General features: G+C 38.8%; 2 protein-coding genes across 2 annotated transcripts in view; both read left to right on the forward strand.

Moving 5' to 3' along the window:
• Nucleotides 1-3,982, forward strand: part of Pstpip2 (proline-serine-threonine phosphatase interacting protein 2) — a 69,815-nt gene extending 65,833 nt beyond the window's left edge. Inside the window, exon 15 of the mRNA XM_027935691.2 lies at nucleotides 2,355-3,982. The gene's annotated coding sequence lies outside the window, so the exon portion shown is untranslated. The remainder of the gene's footprint in view (nucleotides 1-2,354) is intronic.
• An 8,152-nt stretch (nucleotides 3,983-12,134) lies between these two features.
• The window catches only part of Epg5 (ectopic P-granules 5 autophagy tethering factor), a 97,759-nt gene continuing 85,629 nt past the window's right edge, over nucleotides 12,135-24,264 (forward strand). The window contains exon 1 of the mRNA XM_027935642.2: nucleotides 12,135-12,272. Coding sequence (XP_027791443.2) covers nucleotides 12,210-12,272 — 63 coding nt within the window. The 5' untranslated portion in view covers nucleotides 12,135-12,209. The remainder of the gene's footprint in view (nucleotides 12,273-24,264) is intronic.

Below are 24,264 nucleotides of genomic sequence, written 5' to 3' on the forward strand. Positions count from 1 at the left end.
TGAGTTGCTTAGTGCCTCACTTTTGCTGAGGTTGGCTTTGAACTCACCATCCTCCTGCTTCAGCCTCCCAAGCTGCTGGGATTACAGGCATGTACTACTGTGTCTGTCTTAAAGCATTTTTTTTTTTTATTTTTTTTACCCAAATGGGCTTACCTGGGCTACAACCCTATAGGCATTTAGAAGCCAAGAAAAAGTCTGAAAGGCTATGTACTTGAATAGGTAGTAGTTTTCCTTTTTGTTTATCCTGTTTTCTAATTTAGCTACAAGAAGAATGTATTACTTCTTTGATGAAAGGCTGTTTTGAAGGGTTGGTCTATTTGCATTTTCTTGATCTTGTTTTTTCTTGGGAATCATAAGAAGTAGGTCAGTGAGATACAGGAAATCATAAAAGAACTGGACAAGCCTTCCACCTTCCCTCACTGGCCTGGTATTAGTAACATTTACTGTCAATTATGAAACAAAACAGGTTGTTTTGTTTGTGGTACTGGGAACTGAACCCAGAGCCTTACACATATTAGGCAAGCACTCTACCACTGAGCTACATTCCTGGCCCTTAAAATTTATTTATTTTATTTATTATAAAATTTATATTTTGGGGGTACCGGGGATTGAACTCAGGGCTACTCGGCTACTGAGCCACATCCCCAGCCCTATTTTGTATTTTATTTAGAGAGAGGATCTCACTGAGTTGTTTAGTGCCTCACTTTTGCTGAGGCTGGCTTTGAACTCGTTATCCTCCTGTTTCAGCCTCCTGAGCCTCTGGGATTACAAGCATGTGCTATGGCTATTTTAAAATTTTGAGACAGGTTCTTACTAAGAGGCTCAGACTGGCCTTGAACTTGTGGTCCTCCTGCTTAAGTCTCCTGGGTAGCTGGGATTACAGGTGTGCACCCCATCTGACACAAAACAGGAGTTAACAGTGCTCTCAAGGGATTTCCTACGGTCTTCTATCCACTGAAAAGTGCTTGCAAGTTAGCACATCATACATTGCTTCAGTTCCTCTAATAATACCTACTTTGTGACTTATAGTCACTTTACTGCATAGTACAGAAGCCAAATTGTCTTAATTAAATAGGAATAATTAACTAGTATCTGTTTATATTTAAATACATGTTCTTGCTTAAGAAATGTATTTCATATTTAAGCAACTTGGCTGTAAAAGTTATGGAAATTGGAGAATAAAATACTCCATTCTCTAACTAGATATATCTTTCTGGTCTACAAATAAACTGTACTCTTTACAACCCATCATCATTGCTTTTTTCTTTCATAAGCTTCCCTTTTTCTCACCGAGAGGTGCAAAGCCCTGATTAGAGACAGAGCAAGAACATGATAAATCAATCAACGACTTGGAATTCAGAGGGGAAACCTGTTCCATTTAACACTGCCCATGATGGCTATGGGGCAGGGCATTGGCAGTTCCAAGAGTTTCTTTTTATTTATTTATTTTTTATTTTATTTTTTTGTTTTTAGTTGTTGATGGACCTTTATTTGGTTCATTTATTTATATGCAGTGCTGGGAATGGAACCCCAGTGCCTCACACATGCAAGTCAAGTGCTTTACCACTGAGCCACAACCCCAGCCCTCTTTTTATTTTTTTAATCTTTCTTTTCTGCCCTTACCTGTTTGGGTAAAGCTTATATTCTAGTAGAATATAATAGCACTGACCCCAAACTATAGCTCCCCAGAGTTCAAGAATCTGATGTATGTGTGCAAGATGCTCGTGCCGTCACATTTACTTGAGTTCTCTCTCTTTCAAGTAATATAATTTTAATGTTTGCACCAGCTCAATGGATAGAGGCTCGATATCTACCTGTGTAATTGACCAAATTACAGAGAATCTTAAAGAAGTGAGCCTGGTTTAGTTAATAATCCAGTTAAGCAATTTATGAAACTTATTACAATACTTAAAATAGTTTTGAGTGAAACTTTGGAATGAAAATTTAAACAGAAAGATTTTGAAATTTGTGATTTGTTCTGTGGTTGTTGATTTTAGCTGCTATTCCTATTTCTCTCTCTCTCTCTCTCTCTCTCTCTCTCTCTGTGTGTGTGTGTGTGTGTGTGTGTGTGTGTGTATGTGTATTTTAAGCTGCTATGACTGATTTTAATTCTAACATGTTTAGGTAAAGACATTATAATTTTTGAATTTAAAAAATGCATATAAAAATATAAGTACTTGTGTTATCTACCATAAAGCATTTCCATTATCATCACCTTTCATTGTTCATTGTGTGGAGTTTCCATTCCTCACCATTTCTTTTCCTTGACTAAGCAACACTTACTCTGGTTGATACACCCTGAAGGTGATGCGAATAGGTCATTCAAGTGAGGTTTCTTTGTAATTTTCTTTCAGAAGAGGAAGCTTTCTCCAGCTAGTGCTTCTGTGGCATGAAAAGAGGCACCCAGAGCAGCAGATTCTAGAGCTTTGTCAATCATGAAGACTTTGAAGTGAACCCTTGTTGCAATTCTTGAATATTTAAAATTTATAGTAGACATCAATTCAAGTTAGTAAAGTGCTACAGTTTTTTTTTTTTTTTTTTTGACAAAGTTTACAAATTGCCCAGACTGGTAAATAATTCTTTCCCACTCATTCACTGAAGTTGCAAAGGAACTGTTTCCTGTTTGGGATTTGTATTTAAATATGTGTATTTAAATATAAACTGTTTTCTGTTTGGGAACTGTTTCCTGTTAGTGCTCCATGGGGCAGAGGGGGCTGCAGTGGAGACTGAGCTGTCAACTGCAGAAGATGCACTTTTGGCTTTGGGCTTTGGCTTTTGCTCTGTATTCTGAGCCACAGAGCAGCATGGCTTTGGAATCTCACAGCAACACACTCTCATGGTTCAAGATTTAAAGTTACCCTCCTTTTTGGCTGGAAGACTTAGAAGCCACATTCTCATTTTACAGATGAAGAAACAAGGCCCAGAAGTGTGAAATCAGTTTCCTTACAGTTCTGCCAGCAGATGAGAGATGGAACTGGACCCAGTGCGCAAGCTCATTCCACATCACTCTTACTAACTCTTCATGAAGCTGTGATGCTCAGGCTAAAATTAAAATTAAAAATGCCAAATAGTTTTGCCAGCATCTTTTTTCAATTGGGAAAATTACTAGGACTTAAATGTTAAACTTTAAAAAAAATATATGATTCACCATGTGTACTAAATTACAGAGCAGCATATTTAACATAATCTGAGAAGCTGTAGATTGTAAATTATGCCACTATTTCATGTACCACTCCGAAGATGGGGTAGTGAAGGTGCCAATAGGTTTGTGACAGCCTGTTGACAGCCAAACCCATTTGAATTTGAGACAGTAAATTGTGACCAAAAAAAAAGTTCATAGAGTCAATGACATATGGTATTTTGATTATCTTTAATTCTGGGTCTCTACAATCTTTTGAAAACTTGCTAGACCCTGGAATCTTTCAAGAATCAGTCCTTTTACAAATATTTGGCTCTTCCTCTGTCACCCATAAGCTATGGGGTGTTATGTACCTTTCATACAACTTTTGAGCAATGAGAAAATGGTGCATTTTAGTTAAAATGAAAATAGCACTATTGCTTGTATGTTGTAAAGGTCACTACAAGGAGCAAATATTTATCTCTCCTGCCCTGTGCAATAACTTTCCTAGAACTATAGGAAAAAAAATGACTAAAAGAAGATTAATTATTTCCCCCTTTTAATATAAGGTACTTCTAAGTGTGACAGCTTCTTATCATAGCAGGAAACTTGCATCAGTTGAATATCCTTTTGAGAAATTCATATTTGCAAAGGACCATTGACTTCCCCAAACTGAAACAGGCTCAGGAAATTTGCCTTTGCATTCAGATCTGTTTTTAACTTTATTATTTATTGTTGGCTCCTCAGGGATTTCACTTTTCTATCAGTGTAATTGATGTAAAAGTGTTTTATGAATAGAACATGATAATTTTATTGCTCTTTAAGTTTATTTGAAGTAAAATAAAGGTTCTTGGTGATTTGGGATTTCTTTTGCATTTCTGTGTTAAAGACATCTCTCTTCCAAGCTCTATTTGACCCCTTGTCCCGTTTGCAGCTGTTAGACAACAGAAAAAGAAAATGCTGGCTAGGAAGGCTAAGTGGAGATGGTGTCATCTACCAATGTCCTTCCTGTGTCAAGAACAATGTCTCTTCCTCTAAGAGGCACTGACCCTGTCTCTAGAAGTTGAGTCTCACTATTGATTTCCCCTCTTTCCTTATTATTACATGATTTGCTCTTGAAAATAATTATTCCAGGTTTGTCTCTCCCCTTAACTCCATGAGAGCAGGACCCTGGTCTGTCCTTTTCCCTGCTATATCTCCAGTGCTTGACACATAGTGGTAAATGTGTTAGAATTAGTGACCTATAATAAAACATAGCTGGAGGTCAGGGTGTGGCTCAATGGTAGAGCTTGTGCCTAGCATTCAGGAGCTATAAGTTCCACTATAGCACTGCAAAAGCAGAAATAAACACAGAAACAACCCATTTGAAAAAGAAGTAAGGAATATAAAGGAAATGAATCTAGACAAAAAGGTATGCATTACATCTAGTAAATATGAGCTGCTCTGTAGATTGTTGACATATACTTCTGGTTCTTTTAGAAGCAGACTCCAAAATAAAGGGTTGAATACAAGTGCTTTTTCAGTATGGGTTGGGAGAGGTCATTTGGCCCACTGAGGCTGGAGTTGCCTCCAAAATTTCTACCAAGAAGTTCCCACAGGTAGTGTCCCAAATTGTCCCCAGCTGGGGCCTTTTGGAATTCCAAAGAAAGAAGCACTAAATACCAGGGTGATCACTCTGAAGCTTTTATTGGGGGAACTTACTTACAGGCAGCTGCAGCACCTTGGATGTTCTACCTAGGTATGGCCTCATCGAAGGGGTCATGTGCTACTGCCCATGAGTCAATGTATTTACCTTGGGCCACATCTCCCTTCACAGTAAGTTCATGACTGGCTGGATTGCATATCGCACTACTTCTTGGGAGTGCTTGTCTTCTCTGTTTTTTTGCAGTCACTTCTGAGTGGGGCTGTAGTGTGGCAGCCATCCTTGCAAAGACCAACAATAGCACACACAACTGACCTGTTGCTGAGTTTTTTTCTTCCTTACCAATTGGGTTGAAGGAAATTTATAAAGGCTATAAGTATGAGCTGGAGGAGAGACCCAGGTGCAACAGAGAACTGATAGGCCTGCATTACCTGTTGGATACCATGCCTGGGCTTTCTGGATTCACTTTGGCCTGAATGCACTGTGCACCATATCCATTGCAGGATGGATTTCTGATGTGCCCACCTTGTCTATGACTCAGGGGATATGAAGAAAGCTGAAGTAATTTAGAAGTAACATTTTTTGCATATTCATATTTCCTTTATAATTTTTCAAAATGCATCTCTCTCTCTCTCTCTCTCTCTCTCTCTCTCTCTCTCTCTCTCTGTATCAAGGGTTGAACTCAGGAGCACTCAACCATTGAGTCACATCCCCAGCCCAATTTTTGTATTTTATTAGACACAGGGTCTCACTTAGAGCCTTGCCTTTGCTGAGGCTAGCTTTGAACTCGAGACCCTCCTGTCTCAGCCTCCTAAACTGCTGGAATTATAGGCGTGTGCCACTGCACCGGGCCCAAAATGCATCTCTTTATTTGCACATTTTTGTGACAGTAAGGATTGAACCCAGGAACATTCTATTATTGAGCTACATCCACCCAAGCCTTTTAATTTTATTTTTTATTTTAAGACAGTGTCTCACAAAATTGACTAAGTTGCCCAGACTGGTCTTAAATTTGCCATCTTGTGCTTCAGCCTCCTAAATAGCTGGGAGTACAGGTATGTGCTACCATTCTTGGCTTTTTGCATCTCTTTAAATGCCACCTTAGCAGCTTTCTGGTGTCCCCACTATTCTCCGAGTGACCCGAGCTTATGATTTTCTTTAGCCCGAAACAGCAATTGATAACCAACCTATTCTATTATCATTTGCCTCCATACCTTTAAAAGACATTGATGTTGGGTGAACTCCTGCACCTGACTTATACCCCAAGCCCCACAGGGGAGGCCAGAGTTATTATGATGCTGCAGCACATATGTGATCATATTCTACTGCCAGTGACATGCTTGTCATTTGGCCAGGTGGGAATAATTGCAGAATGCTATCCTGACACTACTTCTGAGTACCATTTATGATACCAGCCATCTTACTCTGAGGTCCCCCAGAAAGAGGGACTGAGAAAAGGATTTGAGATCAAGTAGTGTACTGAGGAGGTGAATTTAGAAAACATCAATCGTGGAATGGGAAGTGAGAAAGGGAATAAAAGGAAGTAAATAGAGTATGCTATCAATCAAGTTGCTGATGTGGGAAACTGGGGCTTAATTCCCCTGGAGGACTCTGGGAAACAGCATATACTATCTGAGAACTAGTTCAGCCAAGGAAAGGGTGAGGGAACTGGGTGTTAGTATTAGTTTGCTAGAACTGTTATATAAATTGAGTGGCTTAAATAACAGTTTTGGAGGCTGGAAGTCCTCCAAAGATAAGGTGTGGAAAAGACTGGTTTGTTCTGAGGACTGAGGGAGAATCTGTTCCAGATCTCTCTCCTCGCATTGCAGTTGGCCATCTTTTTCTCTGCGTCTTCCTGATGTCTTCCTTCTATAGGTCTCTGTGTCCAAATTGTCATTCTTTGTATGGGCAACAGTTGTATCAGATCAAGAGCCTCCCTTATGATCTCATTTTAACTTGATTTCTCCTGTAAAGACCCAATCTCCAAATAAGGTCACATTCTGAGATACTAGGGGTTTAGGAATTTGGGAAGGGGACATAACTCAATCTGTAGCTGTATTTATATGCCAACTTCCATGTGTTACTGGCTGAGGGTTGCCTCAGTTTGTATTATTTCTCTGACACTTCCATAGCAATGTTCAAAGGGAGCTCTGAGACAAAGAGATGCCAGTTGTTGGGATTTGGGGTTGCACACTCAGAAATGTGAATGTCACAGAATGTGAGTGGGGGCCCTAAAAGTGTCAGATGCTTTGGGGATGCAAATGACTATTTCTTTGACTTTTCAACTTTCTTGTTCTTTTAGCAGAGACTATGAGGACAATAACAGAATAAAGGACAAATATTTTTATGCTCTCCTGTTTATAGAAACAAAATTCTGTTAATGGAAGAGACCCTATCTAAGGAAGACACTCTGCTAACAAAATGTAGGCTGGCCTTTTTTGGTATTTGCTTGTCTCACAAGTGTATTGTCTCAAGACACTGAAATAACTTAGAAGTTGCATGATTGCTTCTCAGTTTTGCAAAAATGTATTTAGTAATCAAGAATGATGAAATATTGTCTTTTACAGAATGTTGTAAAGGAAGTAATTGATTATTGTAGACTAAATGACTTCTCGGGAATCATGTTAGATGTTGCATCAATGGGGGATGGCCACCAGATGGCAACCAGAGACCATGCAATGGATTTTGTAAGCACGCGTAAGAAAGATCAACCCAGGGCTCCTTTGTGAGTCTGGCAGCTTTCACCGAACTAGTTATAAAAAATGATAAGTACTGGTCCAGATTGCGACATAGTCACATTAATTTTTGTAATGCTATAATATGAGAAATATCTTTTTATGAAAGACTAGTTCTCGTTTTTAATTGATCAGGGTTTTTCTCATGAGATTAAATAGTATTTCAAATTCTCAAAGTTGCAGTGAAAATTAACACAACCTGTTAGAGAAAAATTTGACATATATTTATCAAAATTGAAACAAGAATCAGCCTCTGAAAACATTTTCACATCTAAGAATCTATCTTATTGAAATACATATTCATAGGGCTGAGGCTGTAGCTCAGTGGCAGAGCGCTTGCCTAGCATATGTAAGGCACTTGGGTTTGATCCTTAGCACCACATAAAAATAATAAAAACAAATAAAATAAAGGCATTCTGTCCATCTACAACTATAAAAAAAATTGAAAAAAATACACATGTATAGACATATATAAGAATGATCACTTTTATAAGCATTTTTTTTATTTGTTACAGCATTGTTTTTAATAGAGAAAAAATTGCAAGCAGTTTAATGTCTATCAGAAGTCTATTTAAATAAAAATTAACTAAGGGAAAAAATGAGGTAGAATTTTCTGTTTCTGAAAAAAAAGGATATCCAAGGTTTATTAATTAAAAGGTCACAGATGATATATACATAGACGTTGAGCATTTATTTTTGTGTTATTTGTATATGGATTGAAAAAATAACACTGAACTGTTATAATAGTTAACTCTGGGAGAGGAGAATTAACTTATTGGCACATGGACGTCTGTACTGTTTGCAGACACATTTAAAAATAATTATAACTTAATCGGGTGTGGTGGTACATGCCTGTAGTTCCAGCTACTCAGGAGGTTGAGGCAGGAGGATCCTGTGGAGCCTATGAGTTCGGGACCAGCCTGGGAAACACAGGGAGACCATATTTGAAAGAACAAAAAAAATACATTGTAATTTTAAGATATTATAGAAATTTTTGAAGGAAAGCAAAAGTATATAATCTCAACAACTAACAGTCAATATACTGTGACTATTATGAAGAATACAGTGTCTTTTTAAAAAATTTAACAATAGTTGTACACATTTTATGGGATACAGTGTGATAAGTCAATACATTCATACAATGTGTAATGATCAATAAGGGTAATTAGCATTTCCATTTCCTTGAATATTTATCATTTCTTTGTGTTTGGAGACTTGGAGCTTCTCTTTTCTAAGTTCTTTGTAAAATATGTAATGAATTGTTGCAAATATATTCACCCTACTGTGCGGTACAGCACCAGCACTTATCCCTCCTATCTATGACTTATACCCTCATGTTCTTGTTCTCTAGGGAACACTATTCTTCTCTCTACTTCTGATATTAGTTTTTTTAGCTTCCAAATATAAGTGAGAACATACATTTTTTTCAAGGCAATATTTCTAGAATGAAATATTTCTGAACCTTATCTTGGCCCCAATGTGTAAGTATAGAAAGCTGCAAATGTGGAGAAGATAAGCCTGGCTTCCTATCTTAAAAGCCTATTTATGTAGTATTACTGCCTTGGTTCAAATCCCAGCTCCACTATTTACTAACTGTGTGGCCTTAGGCAAACAATCCAACCTCTCTGAGCCTTAACTTTCTCTATGAAATGAAAACAATAAAATCATCAACTTTGTAGGGTTAGGAGAACCAAATGATTTAATATGTGAAAAGTACTCAGAACAACACCCAGAAGATAGTAAGAGCTTAGGAACTGTTGGTGATCATTACAGCACAGGGTAGCAAATCCCTTCACTGCTAATTTGGCTCTGCTTACTCTCAAGGCAAAATTTTTAGCATCTCTGCAAACAGCAATTATAAATAGAAAAGACAATTTGTAGTTGTTTTATTTTTTGAAATTAATCTGTTAAATTATTTTGAGATTAGCTTTCAATTTCATATACACCCATACATTTAAATTTGCCAGGTCTCTTAACCAGCTAAAGCAGCCTCCTTTGAGTTGCTTTCTAAAGGACCCTCATTTCCTCCCTTCTCTTCCTTCTCCCAACCTCCTTGATTAACCCCTTTTTATATGCAGCTCACCTGCCCTCTTGTAACCTTTTTATTCCATCTTCTCAAAGTAGGTCTCTTTTCCCCATAGATAGCAACATCATGATTTATTTATGCGTTGTGTGGGCTTCCTAACTAAACTGTAAAACTGCAAAAACACGCAAGCACTGGTTCTGTCTTGCAGACCAAGTAGTGGGTAGTATATAGTAGAACTTTAAGAATGAAAAGGAATTTGAATTGGTGGAGACCAGTGAGGGTATTTCAAACTGGGAGAAATATCAGCAGAAGTTTCCAAAAGTACCTGGGCATGGTGGTGTGTACCTGTCATCCAGCTATTTAGGAAGCTGAGGCAGGAGGATTGCTTGAGCTCAGGGAGGGATGATCGGGTGGGGTGAATCAATGGGTACTTAGATAGAAGAAGTAAGTTCTGGTGTTTTACTACATTGTAGGATGACTATAAATAATACACTGTATATTTTGAATGTGTTCACAAAAAATGATGTTTGAGAAGATAGATATTTATGTTCTTTTTGGAGCATATGTCTCTTTTCCAGCCTGGAATTTCTATGGAAATAATAATGAATAAATACTATTTGTTGAGATGCCTGTTGCTGCAGGTACCTTTCTCAATTAGCCCATTTAATACTCCTGACATCTCAAACATCAAACATCTCAAAAATCTTACCCTGATTTTTTTTCTCCTATACTGCAGATTTAACCCACTGGTACCTTACACTGAGCTTTTACATGCTCATCTCTTCTCCCTTTTTTTTTTTTTTTGAAATAGGGTCTTACCAAGTTCCCAAGGCTGCCCTGGAACTTGTGATCCTCCTGCCTCAGTCTCCTGAGTTGCTGGGATTATAGGCAAGTGCCATCACTTCCCACACTTATCTTGATTTGAACATTACATAGTGTATATGTGTACCAAAACATAAATCTGTACACTTTTATATGTCAATTAAAAAATTAAAAATAAAGTAAAAAAGAGCATATAGGAAAATATGTAAATACAACACCATTTTATATAAGGGATTTGAGCATCCACAGATTTGGTGTCTGGGGGGCTAAGGTGTGAAGAGTATAGAGGTCAGGAGGGAAAGAAATCCTGGAATCAATCCCCTAAGGATTTGCTTACACCAACCCTAGGATACACAAATATACATTCTGGGTAGCTTGATAACATTTTGGTTGCTGTTGAAGATTTGAAATAAAAACATAGAGAACTGGGCTGGGGATGTATCTCAGAGGTAAAGCACTTTAGTTAGATCCTCGACACCGCTACAAAACAAAACAACTCCCCACAAACTGTATTTCATATGATTAACTCACAAACAAGACATCATATAGACTGTACTCTGAAGTCCTTTCCAATTCCCATGCTATATTCCTGGATTTTTCACTCTAGAGTGTGCTATGGATGAGTGAATTGTCTTTTTTCTCTTCCCATACAGTCTATCTCAACTGTAATTCCAACACCAGACAGAACAGGTCAGATACATTTGCTGGATTCACTGAATCTTGTCTGTGTTGACAATTTTCTAGACACCCTTGGGATACATCAAGGAATGAAAGAAAGAACCCTGCCCTTGAGGAGCTCACATTCTAAGAGGACTGCCAAGCACTAATAATAAACATAAAAACAAATTCTATAGAATTTTAAGAGGTACTAAATGCTTAGGAAAAGAGAAATCATAGAGCTAGGAGAAAGAGATGGGCCCCAATTTTTCACCTTTGGAATTTTCAAATGAAGCAAAGTATGTAAAGTGTACAATATACTTTTTAGAAAAATTTTTTTTGGGTTGTAGATGAACACAATATTTTATTTATTTTTATGTGGTGCTGAAGATCGAACCCAGTGCATCACACATGCAAGGCAAGCGCTCTACCACTGAGCTACAACCCTAGCCAGAAAATATACAATGTACTTTTATGAGTCTTATTTGTTTTATTTATGTTCTTTTTGGAGGATATGTCTTTTTTCCAGCCTGGAATTTCTATGGCAATGATAATGAATAAATACCATTTATTGAGATGCCTGTCGCTGTAGATACCTTTCGCAATTAGCCCATTGAATCCTCCTGACATCTCAAAAGGCAAGTATTACCATTCCCCCTTTTCTAAGAGCAAATTTAAGTGCACTCCCAATGGACATCAACGTTTCTTTCCTGGAGTGCAGTGAAGAGATTTAAGTTATTTAACTGGATCTGATTATTTCAGGATAAAAAAAGAGATTGACAAGCGCCCTCCTCCGACTTCTTAAAGTCAACCAGGGCGAAGTACGCGAGAGCACCTGGGTTCCAAAGAGATCCTGGTTTCTTTGAGCCTGGTGAACACAGCTGACACTCAGGCCAGAGAGTTTACAGCTAAGGCCCGGAACGGCCACAGTACGCGTGCGCAGGAAGGAGCCGGAGCCGGCGCAGGCTTGCCAGAACAGTGGGTGGAGCCTATGCAAGAGGAAGGGGGCGGGGCCATTCTCTCCCAGCGCAAAGGCGTCCCAGACTAGTTTGTCCCACGTTGCGGCCCTTAGAGCCTCGGAGTTGCTGCCTCCTGCCTGGGAGTGGTGGAGATTAAATCATGTGACAGCGGGGAGGCCGGAACTGGCCCGGCTGTGTGAAGAACAGGGCTTTGATAAAAACAAACGGCGACGGCGTCTTGGCTGTGTCTATGGCCGAGGCGGTGAAGCCCCAGCGCCGGGCCAAGGCCAAGGCCAGCCGGACTAAAACCAAGGTGAGGAGCCGTGCCTCCCTCCGGAGGCACCGGCAGTGCGCTGCCGCCTTTCTTTCCCTTGGGCCTCTCCAGCCAACTCTACTCCCATTCCTTGAGCCTCTGCATCCTTCGCTTCCAGCATCTGATCCCACCATTCATTGACACCGGCCCTGCACCTCCATTCCTCCTCAGCTCCGCCTGCCACACTGTCAGGAGCCCACTTCGCCTTCTCCCTCCTCTGATCTTACCCAGCTCTTGCTTTTCTGCTCTCTTCTTGACTTTTCTCACCAGGGTTTGGATTCCTGCTGTGAAACACCTCCCCACCCCCTTTTAATTGCATCTTATTTATTTCATTTTATTTTTTTGTAACGTGGGATTTTTGTTAGTCTCTCCTTGCACAAAGAGGAGAGAGACCTCTCCTCCACACTGAGGCGGTATCCTCTGTCTGAGCTTTATGGGTAGCGACAGATTATAAAATAGACTGTGATGATGTGTCAGTCCTCTTCACTTTCAAAATTGAGGGTGGTACTGCTGTTTCTTCTTATCCCAGTTGTTTATGATGGACTAGAAATTAACCCCAGGCAGGACTCACATAGTAAGAACTTATTTGGGTTTTTCGAGTTTCCGGGTTTAGACTACCTCTGCTATTAATGTAGTTTTAAGTTGATTTGTTCTGTTTTTAGGTGTAAGTTTGGATTTTCATTTTGTCCCTATATATTTTTTTACACTGAATAGATTAAATGCGACTCCTAGATGGCCGGACCTAGGTAATTTGGCTTACCTGAAGCAATTTATATAAACGAAGCAAAGAGGATGGTATTACAACTACAGAAAATTTTCTTTCCAAGTAGTGGGTGATGTTCCAGAGCAGGTGTAACTTAAGCATGATGCCATAATCTGATCCTCCTCACCCCATGGGAACAGGGTTTTAACAAGGTTTTTCATGGTTATCTTATTTACTGAAAATGACTTATGTGGATCACTCTCATTGTGATGTCTTCTTAAAAGTTGTAGTGGAATTAGGCACATCAGTGCATCCAGGTCTATCAGGAGTCACTCACTGAGAAAGCCATTTTGGTACCTAATTTTAGAAATACTTTAAAGAGAAATAACTTTACATTGTAGTAGATTGGTAGAGAACTATCTACACATAAAAGAAAGAGAAAACTTATTGACCAGGCATGCATAAAGTCCCTGAAATTAAAATAGAGTAAGTAGTACATAACATATGAACATCAGTTGTCTATAGAGAGTAGAATCTAAAATCTTAATATCTATGCTTTTTTCTCCTCAAGTAAATGATGAAACTAAATCATAGATGGTTTAAATGATAGTCCAGAGTCATTCAGTAAGCATGGAACTCAAGGTAAGTCAGAAATTCTGACTCTCAATCAGTAGCTTAATAATTATTTCATATCATATGTCTAGATGTCTCTATTTGTAGAACATTATAAATGCTTAAGACGATCAGTAAAGAGGTTTCTCAAGTTATTTTGTTTAAAACAATTTCTAAATTAAAAAAATTGAAAACTGTCTACTTTTGAATCCCTCCACAAAAGCCAATTGCTTATTTTATTGACATATTTCCTAGAGAAACTTTCAATAGATTGTTTTCTTAACTGTTTATGAAGAGGAGATGGGCACAGTGGCACATGCCGGTAATTCCAGTGACTAGGAAGGCTGAGGCAGGAGGATGGCAATTTATTGAGGCCCACAAGCAATTTAGTGATATCCTGTCTCAAAATAAAAAATAAAAAGGGCCAGAGATGTAGCTCAGTGGTTAAGCACCCCTGGGTTTAATCCCCAGTATAAAAAAAAAAAAATGAGGAGTAGCAGGTGTGATAGTGCATGCCTATAATCCCAACAACTGGGAAAACTGAGGCAGGAGCATAGCAAGTTTAAGGTCAGCCTGGGCAACTTCGTAAAATCCTGTCTCAAAATGAAATTAAAGGGGGGCTGTGGATGTAGCTCAGTGGCATAGTGCCCCTGGGTTCAATCTCCAGTACTGCAAAAACAAAATAATAATAAAGAGACCTTCATTTCAGAGGCATTTTTTCAAACCAGAAATCTTTGTTACATACTCTTTCCTCATCCTGTAAATCTAATTAGTCACTAAATCTTATCAGTTGTATTTCCCAAATATTCTTTTTATTCTGCCTATTCCTCTCTGTTCTAACTACCATGACCCTTTTCCAAAGAGGATTTCTGCTGAATTAATCTCTTCACACTCATTCTTGCTGCCCATTCTCTAAACAAGCTTGTTTGATCGAAAGTTTTCCATCTCCCAGGGGTTAGAGTTAAAAGCATTAAAGCCATGCATGATCTGGCCTTCTTCCTCCTTAGCTTTAGTTCTATTACCACTCTCTTTTGATTCTCAACCATATGATCCTTTCCTGCTGCAGGGCCTTTGCACATTCTGTTTTTTCTTCCCTGACACCCTAATTCTAGACCAACTACTGCTCATTTATGATGTCTCAGTTTAAATACTTACTCAGAGAAGCTTTTCCTCAGCCGATTCTCATGTTACTCTCTCCTTCAGTAACACTTTACCCCCCTTCTGTGTCCTTCATCTCACTTGTAGTTACTTTGCCACATTTGTCTTCTCCTTTCTATTGTGAACTCACTGAGGGAGGGACCTGTCTTGTTCCCAGTACCCTTCACAACTCCTGAAGTCACTTGATAATTTGTGTGTGTGTTGGGGGTGGGGCTGGGTGTTTAATCCAGGGCTGCTCTACTGTTTGAGCTATACCCCTGATACCCAATTAATTTTGAGATGGGGTCTTGCTAAATTACTGAGGTTGGCCTTGAATTTGCCATCCTCCTGTCTCAGAGTCCCAAAGTGCTGGGATTACAGAGGTGCACCACCATGCCTGGTGAACAATGTTTGTAGAATGAAGAAATAAATGCCAGAATTGAAGTATACTTCTAACCTTTGTCACTCAATTTCACTCTAGTAAATTTCCTCTGATGGTATAAGAAAACAAATAGAAAAAGTCCACCACCAGCAAGACCCTCTTCCTTGTCAATTTAAGAAAACTAACTCTTCTTTTAGAATAAGATTCCTTTCTTAATGCTGATTGTGGTTCATCGTTGTTTTATAGTCCTTTATTAATGAAACCTTTCCATCTGTGATACAATTTGGCCACTGTTTACAGAGCTATAAAGTAGCTTCAAAGCACAGCTCAAGTGTATAGTGTCATGTGCTATTGTCTTTAGTTTGAGTGGCTTCTGGATTTTACCCAGCTGCTGACCTACATTCCTCAATGTTAATCATCTGGTAGGTGACCTCATGCACTACATTGCCTTTAGGTGTATGGTGTTTTTCACCTGGTACCTTAAAGATAACATTAGATAATGTTCTAATAACATTTTAATTTCAGTATCATTCTTTGCTAAAACATCCCCCAACTCTGAGGACCCTGACTTCCTTGATCTTGGTGAATTTTGTGTCAGGAAAATAAAATTCTTAGATTTGAACTTTAGTCTTCAGGAGTAGCAGATTTCATAATTTTTACAGTTAATATTAAATTCTGAATACCAACAACTCATTAATAGTAAGAGCATCTAGTAATTGCTAAGGAGTGACTGAGAGGTTTCCTGGAAAGCTGGTAGCAGACACCAGAAGATCATTAAATCCCCATCCCTTTGCTCCCTGCTTAGGCATTGAATTCTACTTCTGGTCCCTCCCCACTATGAGGGGATATGAGACTGAATTGGGGCATGCTGTGTAGTATGACTTAGTTTATTTTGTGTCTCCTAATGTCCATTCACATGTTAAGCAGTTGTTGATCATCTGTTGTGTCCCAGAAATGATTTTAGGCACTTGGAGTAAAAAAAGAGAAAGAACCCAAAGAACTGGCCTTCATGAAGCTTCTATTCTTGAGGGAGAAGACAGACAAAAAGCAAAGCAAAACAAAACAAAACCTCATAAAAATTAAAATATACCAGGGCTGGGGATGTAGCTCAGTGGTAGAGTGCTTGTCCCATGCACGAGGCCCTGGGTTTAATTCTTAGCACCACCAAAATATGTGTGTGTGTGTGTGTGTGTGTGTGTGTGTGTGTATGTATACACATGCACATATACTTGTATATGTGTATATATGTGCATATATAGTATACATCACATTAGTACGTGTAAATGCTGTGGAGAAAAGAAAAGAACAGGGTAAAGAGTTGGGGAGTACAGGTGAGGAAGTAGGATGGGATACAGTTTTAAATAGGCAGGGTAGGTCTTACTGAAGGTGACTTTTAAGTGAAGGTGTGTAAGAGATAAGAGATTTTGTCATGTGGGTTATGCACGTGAGTATTTCAGCAGAGGGAACAGCTGGAATAAAGTTGTTACACGGTGGGGGGAGTGATGGTGATTGAGGTCAGAAGGATAGGTCCTTGTCAGGAACAGAATCACCCTAAGTTTTGAGCAGACGAGGGATGTGACCTCATTTAAAGCTCTCAGGGATCACTGTGTTTTCTTTGTTGAGAATGGGTTGTAAGGGCTGGGGTAGAAGTACAGAGACCATCCAAGAGACTTGAAGCCAGCCAGGCAAGAGGGAATGATAACTTGGACCAGGGTAATAGTAGCTAAGGTGCAAGGAAGTGTTTCAAATCCGAGAGGCAAGAGGATTTGCTGAGGTTTGGCTGTGGCATGTGAGAAGAAACTGTCGGGAACACAGAGGGTAGAACAGGTTTTTCTGGGAAGCTTAGATGTGTTTTGGATGTGTTAATTTTCGGCATTCACCAGGAGAGTAGGGTTGGGTATGTGAATTTTACGAGAGAGAGCTTCAGGCTGGAGAAAGAGATTTGCAAGTCATTAGCAAATAGATGATATTTAAAGCCAGAATCTGAATTAGGTCATTTGGAGAATGATTATAGTTAAAAAGGTGACAAGAACTGAACTCAGGGACACTCCTATTTTAAGAGGTTGGGGAGAAGAGGTGCAGCCATCCTGGTAGGATGTGTTCCTGGTGCCCTCTACTGAGAGTGTAGTGCCCTAGAAGCTGAGCGAAGAAAGTGTGGGAAGGAGGAGGGAGAGATCAGGCAAGCCAGATGCTGCTGATATAGGAAGTTAAGATTAGTAAGGGCAGCACTGGAGAAGTGGCAGCCCAGGAGGAGGAGTGTTCAGAGTGAAGTGTGTGGTCCCCATTCTCTGCAAGCTTTCCTACTTGGTAGCTTTCTTGTGTATCCCAAAAGGAGCTGGTGAAATTTGTCTGAGAGCATTGATGTCTGAGAGCATTGATGTGATAGTAGTAGTACTAGAGTGTCTACCCCTGCTCCCTGCTTCTTTTTGTACCAGGGATTGAACTCAGGGGCACTCAACCACTGAGCCACATCCCGAGCCCTATTTGTATTTTATTTAGAGACAGGGTCTCACTGAGTTGCTTAGTGCCTTGCTGTTGCTGAGGCTGGCTTTGAACTCGTGATCTTCCTGTCTCAGCCTCCTGAGCCACTGGAATTACAGGCATGCACCACCACACACTGCCTCTTCTCCTTTTTCTTTTCTTTTCATTTTTTAAAATACTGTCTTTAAAAGTTTTTTTTTTTTGTAATTGTAGATGGAGAGAATGCCTTTATTTTATTTGTTTAATTTTATGTGGTGCTGAGGATCGAACCCAATGCCTCACACATGCTAGGCAAGTGCTCTACCACTGAGCTACAGCCCCCCACCCCCCCGCGCCCCTTTTCAGATCTGTTCTGTGCCAGGCATTGTGCTAAGTCTTATGATAAAGGCATGAATGGTAGGCAGACTCTGCCCTTAAAATAATTTAGTTATAAGTATACTATAAAATATGTAAAATTGAACCATCATGTTGGTGAAGAAGTACCTCATTGTTTTTAAGGAAGGAGTTGTAGTTCTACTTAATGCAGTTTGATGCAAGTAATAAATAGAAACTTCTCATTTGTTTTTCAGAATTTAAAAATAACTTTTAAAAATGATTACTTACAGGGCTGTGGATATAGCTCAGTTGGTAGAATGCTTTCCTTGCATGCACAAGGCCCTGGGTTCAATTCCCAGTGCCACAAAAACAAAAATAAAAAGAAAGAAAAAAGAGCTGAGGGTGTGGCTCAGTGGTAGAGCGCTCTGGGTTCGATCCCCAGCAACAACAACAACAAAATAAATAAATAAAATTGATAACTAATGACTACTTTGCTCATTGCTCACAAAAGTATGTATCAGTGTATACACTTCACACACAGAAATGTACACCCCAGAAATGAGATGGCCAGCATTCCATGTGTTGGAGATAACTGTTTAACAGTCTGTATGTTCTTCTTTAGCTCCCTGCCCCCATACACTTATATGCCAAGGTGTATTTAACTATGTTAAGAATGTTTTTTTATGTTTATCCTTGTCTCTTCTACTTCTATATTGTTTCCTGATTGTTCTTTCTCCTGTCAAATGACTTTTAAATTGTTTCTTTACCTGTATGTAACTTATGTGGAGGTCAAATGTAAAGAAGGCTAACGCAGGAGAATATCGAGTTCAAAGCCATCCTCAGTAACTTAGTGAGGGCCTAAGCAATTTAGCAAGACCCTATCTACAAAATAAATAAATGTACTTATTTAGTACATAAATATTGCTGGGGATGTGGCTTAGTAGTTAAGTGCTCCTGAGTTTAATCCCTGATACCAAGAAAAAGTAAAGAAATATAGATTCTTCTTAATATCCTTGGTCATTTTTAGTTATAAGAAATGTCTTTTGCTTAGAATTATGTAAGTATGGATTTGTGAACAGGTGGTTTGATAATACATTGAGTTGATACATATAGAGTTGGGATTTTATTTCACAGTTTATGATGATTATTATATATAATGTGTCCTATATCATTATCTGTTCTTAAGAAGGCAAAATAACTGGAGGCAGGTTTTCTTTTTTAAAAAAAAATTAATGAAATACAATTTTACATTTTAAGTATAAAAATAGATTTCCACTTCAGAATGAAAGTTCTTTGTTTTGAATTTATTGAATCTTCTTTGTGCTTTCTGGAAAATCATATAAAAATGAACTTCTAAATGTGCCATAGAACATGGTTGATGTAAATATTTGTTGGATAATTCAATAATTTCATTATCTTAGAATGCCAGTACCTGGGACAGAGTCCAGCATGAGTAGGTAGTTATGAATTACAGGTCATTGCTATTATCTTAACTATTTACTGAATACAGTGTCAAAAATCAGTAGTAGATAGGTTTCAAAGAGACCTAAAATAAGTCCATGTCATGTAGATACTTGTGTTGTATTTGGGGAGTCAGAATATAAAGATAAATAACCACATGGGATATTGCAGGACCTGGGCCTGATGGTAAGGACCTGTTGCAGAAATTCCAAGGGAAGCCTGTATGGAAAGGTTTCTCTTGGGACAGAATCATAGCTGAGTCATTGAGGGCACTCAGTGCCAGAGTTGATTTGACCGTTTTTGTTTTTCAGAGTGGTGTTCTAGGGAGACCAGTCTTACAATTGTATTTGGGATGAGTTGCGGTAGAGCAGAGGCTGGAGGCTTGGGGACCATTCAGGATCTGTTTCCCTTTTTGTTCTTTGGAAAAGTAGAGTGAGCCACAGGGAGTCCTCATCATCACTCTGGAGGCACTAATGTTTGATGAAGATCATAGCAAATCCCCTTACTTTCCCTGTGTACTCCAGAGGTCATGTCCCTATCCCTGGGATCTCTGAAGGAACAGAGTCAGGTCTTTGTCATCTGCTTAGATAGTTGTGCTTCCTGCAGTTGCCCATCCCCCTGCTATCTATCTCCCTTGGGCTGACAGATCCATTCTTTGAATCAAAGGCATCTCCTTTTCCTGACCTTGTGTCCTGGGGCACCTCTGGTTTAATCCCCTCCTTAGACTAACTTCCCTAACTGAGGCCAAGGTGGAGTTTTCTTTGTTTCTGCTTTTGAAAGAAGTGAGTTCCACCCTCTGGGGAAATAAAAACCTAAACAAAGACTTCTGTGTTTTTCCAGGTAGAGTAGTAGGGTTAGAAAAAAATCTCTTTCTTGCTTGTCTAATTGCCTTACTGTTGCTATCAGTATGGTTATGATTATTCCCAGGAAGGTAGAGTTGCACTCTGAGGGTTAGGGAGATGGGAAGAAGTTGAAATTGTGGGGGCATCCCTGGAGCTGGGGAGAGGACGCAGCGGGGTGGGGCTGGGGTGAAGTGGTAGGGGGCCAGAGGGAAGGTAAAACTGCCTGAGGGACAGGCTAGGGGAGAAACCTTGGGGTGGCCTTGGAGTTAGGGAGGTGTAGTTTTCCATACCAGAATTTTGTGACCCATCTTGTGACAGCTTCCAGGTCCCTGCCTTCTCTGTTTTTTTTTTTTTTTTTTCTTTAGTGTTAGTGTTTAACACCCTAAGTAAAACTCCATCTGTTCAACATTTTACTCTATGCTTGCTTACTTTTCATTCACTTCTTAACTCACTTTGTTTATAACAGATTTGTTGAGATAAAATTCACTGTACTGTAAATTGGCCTGGTGGAAGTTCATATTCAGCTGGTTTTGGAGTCACAGGGTGCAGCCAGTGCAGCCCTGCTCTCCATAGTGGCCACCTCATGTTTCATTCATTCCACCAGCAGTGTAGGAGGGTTTTAAATGTTCTGAATCTTTGCCAACATTTCCTTTTATTTGACTTTTTACAATAGTTGTCCTATATCTTGTGGTTTTTTTTTTTTTTTTTTTTTTTTTTTTTTTTAGAGAGACGGAGAGAGAGAATTTTCTATTATTTAATTTTCAGTTTTTGGCGGACACAACATCTTTGTTTGTATGTGGTGCTGAGGATTGAACCCAGGCCGCATGTATGCCAGGCAAGCATGTTACTGCTTGAGCCACATCCCCAGCCCTATCTTGTGGTTTTGATTTGCTTTTCTCTATTGGTTAATAATGTTGAGTGCCTTTTTATATGCCATTGACATATCCTCTTTGAAGAAGTACCTATTCAGATCCTTTTCCCATTTTATTTTGTTGGAACTCAGGATTGAATCCAGAGGCACTTTATCACTGAGCCACATCCCCATCCCTTTTTATTTTTTATTTTGAGACAAGGCCTCACAGTTTCTTAGAAGCTTGCTAAGTTGTCGAGGCTGGCTTCAAACTTGTGGTCCTCTTGCCTCAGCCCCCCAAGTTGCTGGAATTATGGGTGTGTGCCACTGCGCCCGGCTCTTTTCCCATTTTAAAGCTGGGTTTTATATCTTTATTACTGAGTTATAAGAATTCTTTGTATACTTAAAATATAAAGTTTTATTTGATTTGCAAACATCATCTCCTATTCTGTTGGACTGTTTCCTTTGCTTTCCTTTTAAAGTCAGACAGGAGACAAATCTCCTCTTCCTCTTCCTTTTTCTTTCTTTCTTTTTGGCTGGTGTTGCTGGGGATTAAACTCAGGGCCTTATGCACGAGGCAAGTGTTTTACAACTCAGCTACATCCCTAACTCTGGTCTGTGAATCTTTTTGATTAAGTTTTATCTGTAAGTCAGGAATCCAAAGTCATCCTTTTGCAATGAGAATACCAAGTTTCTCTAGCTCTGTTTGTTAAAAGGACTATTCTTTTCCTATTGAATGATCTTGACACTCTTGTTAAAAGTTAATTGACCATAAATGCAAGGCTTTCTTTCTGGACTTTCAGTTCTGTTCTGTTCATCTGCTTGTTTGTCCATATACTAGCACTACACCATTTTCATTGCTGTAGCTTTGTAGTAGGTTTCTTTTGTTTGTTTGGTACTTGGATTGAATCCAGGGGTGCTTAATCATTGAGCCACATCCCCAGCCCCTTTTATATTTTATTGAATAATAATTAACAGGGTCTTGCTAAATTGCTTAGGGCCTCGATAAGTTGCTGGTTACTGAGGCTGGCTTTGAACTCGATTCCTTCCTGCCTCAGCCTCCTGAACTGCTGGAATTACAGGTGTACGCCACTATGCTTGGCTGTAGTAGGTTTTGGCAAAGTATAAATTCTCCAACTTTTTTTTTCAAGATTTTTGGGTCTATTCTGGCTTCCTTGCATTTCTGTGTGAATTTTAAGGATCAGCTTGTCAATTTCTTAAAAGAAGGCAGCTAGGATTTTGCAAGGAAGTGTGTTAAGTTTGTAGATGGACTTGAGGAGTATTGCCATCTTAATATTGCAAAAGACGTGGACTGCCTTTCCATTTAAGTATTCTTTAATTCCTTTCAATAATGTTTTGTAATTTCTGAGTACAAATATACTTTTGTTCAATTTATCCTCAAGTACTTGATTTTTTTGTGTTATTGAGAGTGAAATTTTTTTATTAATTTTATTTTCTAATTGTCCCAGTTACTAAAATTGGCCTCTGCCCTGACCAGTACACCAACATTTCTTGCACTCTAATAACCATTTTCCCTTCTAATTTTTTTCTTTTTGAACTCCCAGTCTGAGAAACTTATTTTTTTAATAAGTGTATTAAACATCACACTTGACAAAGTGAGCCAGCCTCCTTTTTCATTTTCTAATTAACACTCATATTTTCCTATTACTTGTGATTTTAGACAGCTTAACCAACTGATTTGTATCAGACACACATTGTATGGCTGATGTCTGAATCTAATATCCAGACGTTCACAGGGTGGAGTGAAGTAATTTTGGAGAGGCACTTTCAGTCTTGAATCATTACACTTGTAAATGTTTGGCAACTTTGGTCATTTTAGCAGACTGACCTCAAATTCCATTTCAAAAACATTTATCTTTTTTCCTAACATAGAAAGGCCCTACTTTTTTGACTGTTCACCTGTCAATTTTTTGTTGTTGTTGTTGAACAGTCAGAGCACGACAATACAAAATCATTAACATTATGCTGGACACATTTGCACACACATGTAATCCCAGCAACATTGGAGGTTGCAGCAGAAGGATGGCATGTTTGTGGCCAGCCTGAGAAACTTAGTGAGACCCTATCTTAAAAAATAAAGCCAGGCACAGTGTATACACTGGTAATCTCAGCAGCTTGGGAGGCTGTGGCAGGAGGATCACAGTTTTAAAGCCAGTTTTAGCAACTTGGTGAAGCCCTAAACAATTCAAATATAAAAAAGAGCAGGAGTGTGGCTCAGTGGTGGAACACTCCGGGGTTCAATCCTCAGTACCAAAAACAAAACAAAATACTGACAACTTGTATAACTCTCTTCCTTAAAATTTCATAGCCAAAGGAAGATTTGAGTAATTTTAGTCAGGTTTTTAGTTTGTTTGAATGTAGCAACTTTTTTTTTAACAGTTACTTCAAATTTTTCCATAATTTTTTCTTGTTAGTCAGCTGGGCCTCCTATGTTACCTAGTTGGTGTGTTAATGCTGCAGATATTTTTTTAAACCATTGTTTTATTTTTTCAATGGTTAACATTTTTATGTTTTTTTGGAGATAATTTTGGTCTTAGTGGAGATTTGTAAATATAATACAGAGAGTCCATATGCTTTTACCCAGCATCCACTTGGGTTATTATCTTATATCACCGAATATTCTATAGCACAGAACATTTATCAAAAGCAAGATATTAACTTTAGTGCAATATAGACACATTTGGATTTAAAAAATATATCCACTAAAGTCCTTTTTCTGTTCCAGGATTCAGTCCAGGATCTCAAATTGTGTTTGGTTGTTTTATCTCTAATTGCCTCTATTCTCCGACCGTTACTCAGTCTTATCTTTCATGACCGTAACACTTAAGTTATTTTGTAGATTGTCCCTTAGCTTGGGTTTTCATCTGGTATTTTCTCATGATAGATTGAGATTGTAGTAGGACATCACTGCAGCAATAGTCCTTCTTGGGATGTTTTATCAGTGAATATCTAATGGTATTACGTATTACTAGTGATGCTAACCTTGGTTATTTGGTTAAGTTTTTGTTTGCCAGAGTTTTCTATTGAAATATACCATTTTCCCTTTGTAATCACTAAATATTTGGGAGGAGATGCTTTGAGGATATGCAAATGACCTGTTCCTGGTTAAGCTCTTGCTTACTCACTTTAACATCCATTGGTCCATCTTGCAATTACTACCATTGCTATGGTTTGGACATGATTTTATG

This window comes from Marmota flaviventris, chromosome 16 (genome assembly GCF_047511675.1).
Source record: "Marmota flaviventris isolate mMarFla1 chromosome 16, mMarFla1.hap1, whole genome shotgun sequence".
NCBI lineage: Eukaryota > Metazoa > Chordata > Mammalia > Rodentia > Sciuridae > Marmota > Marmota flaviventris.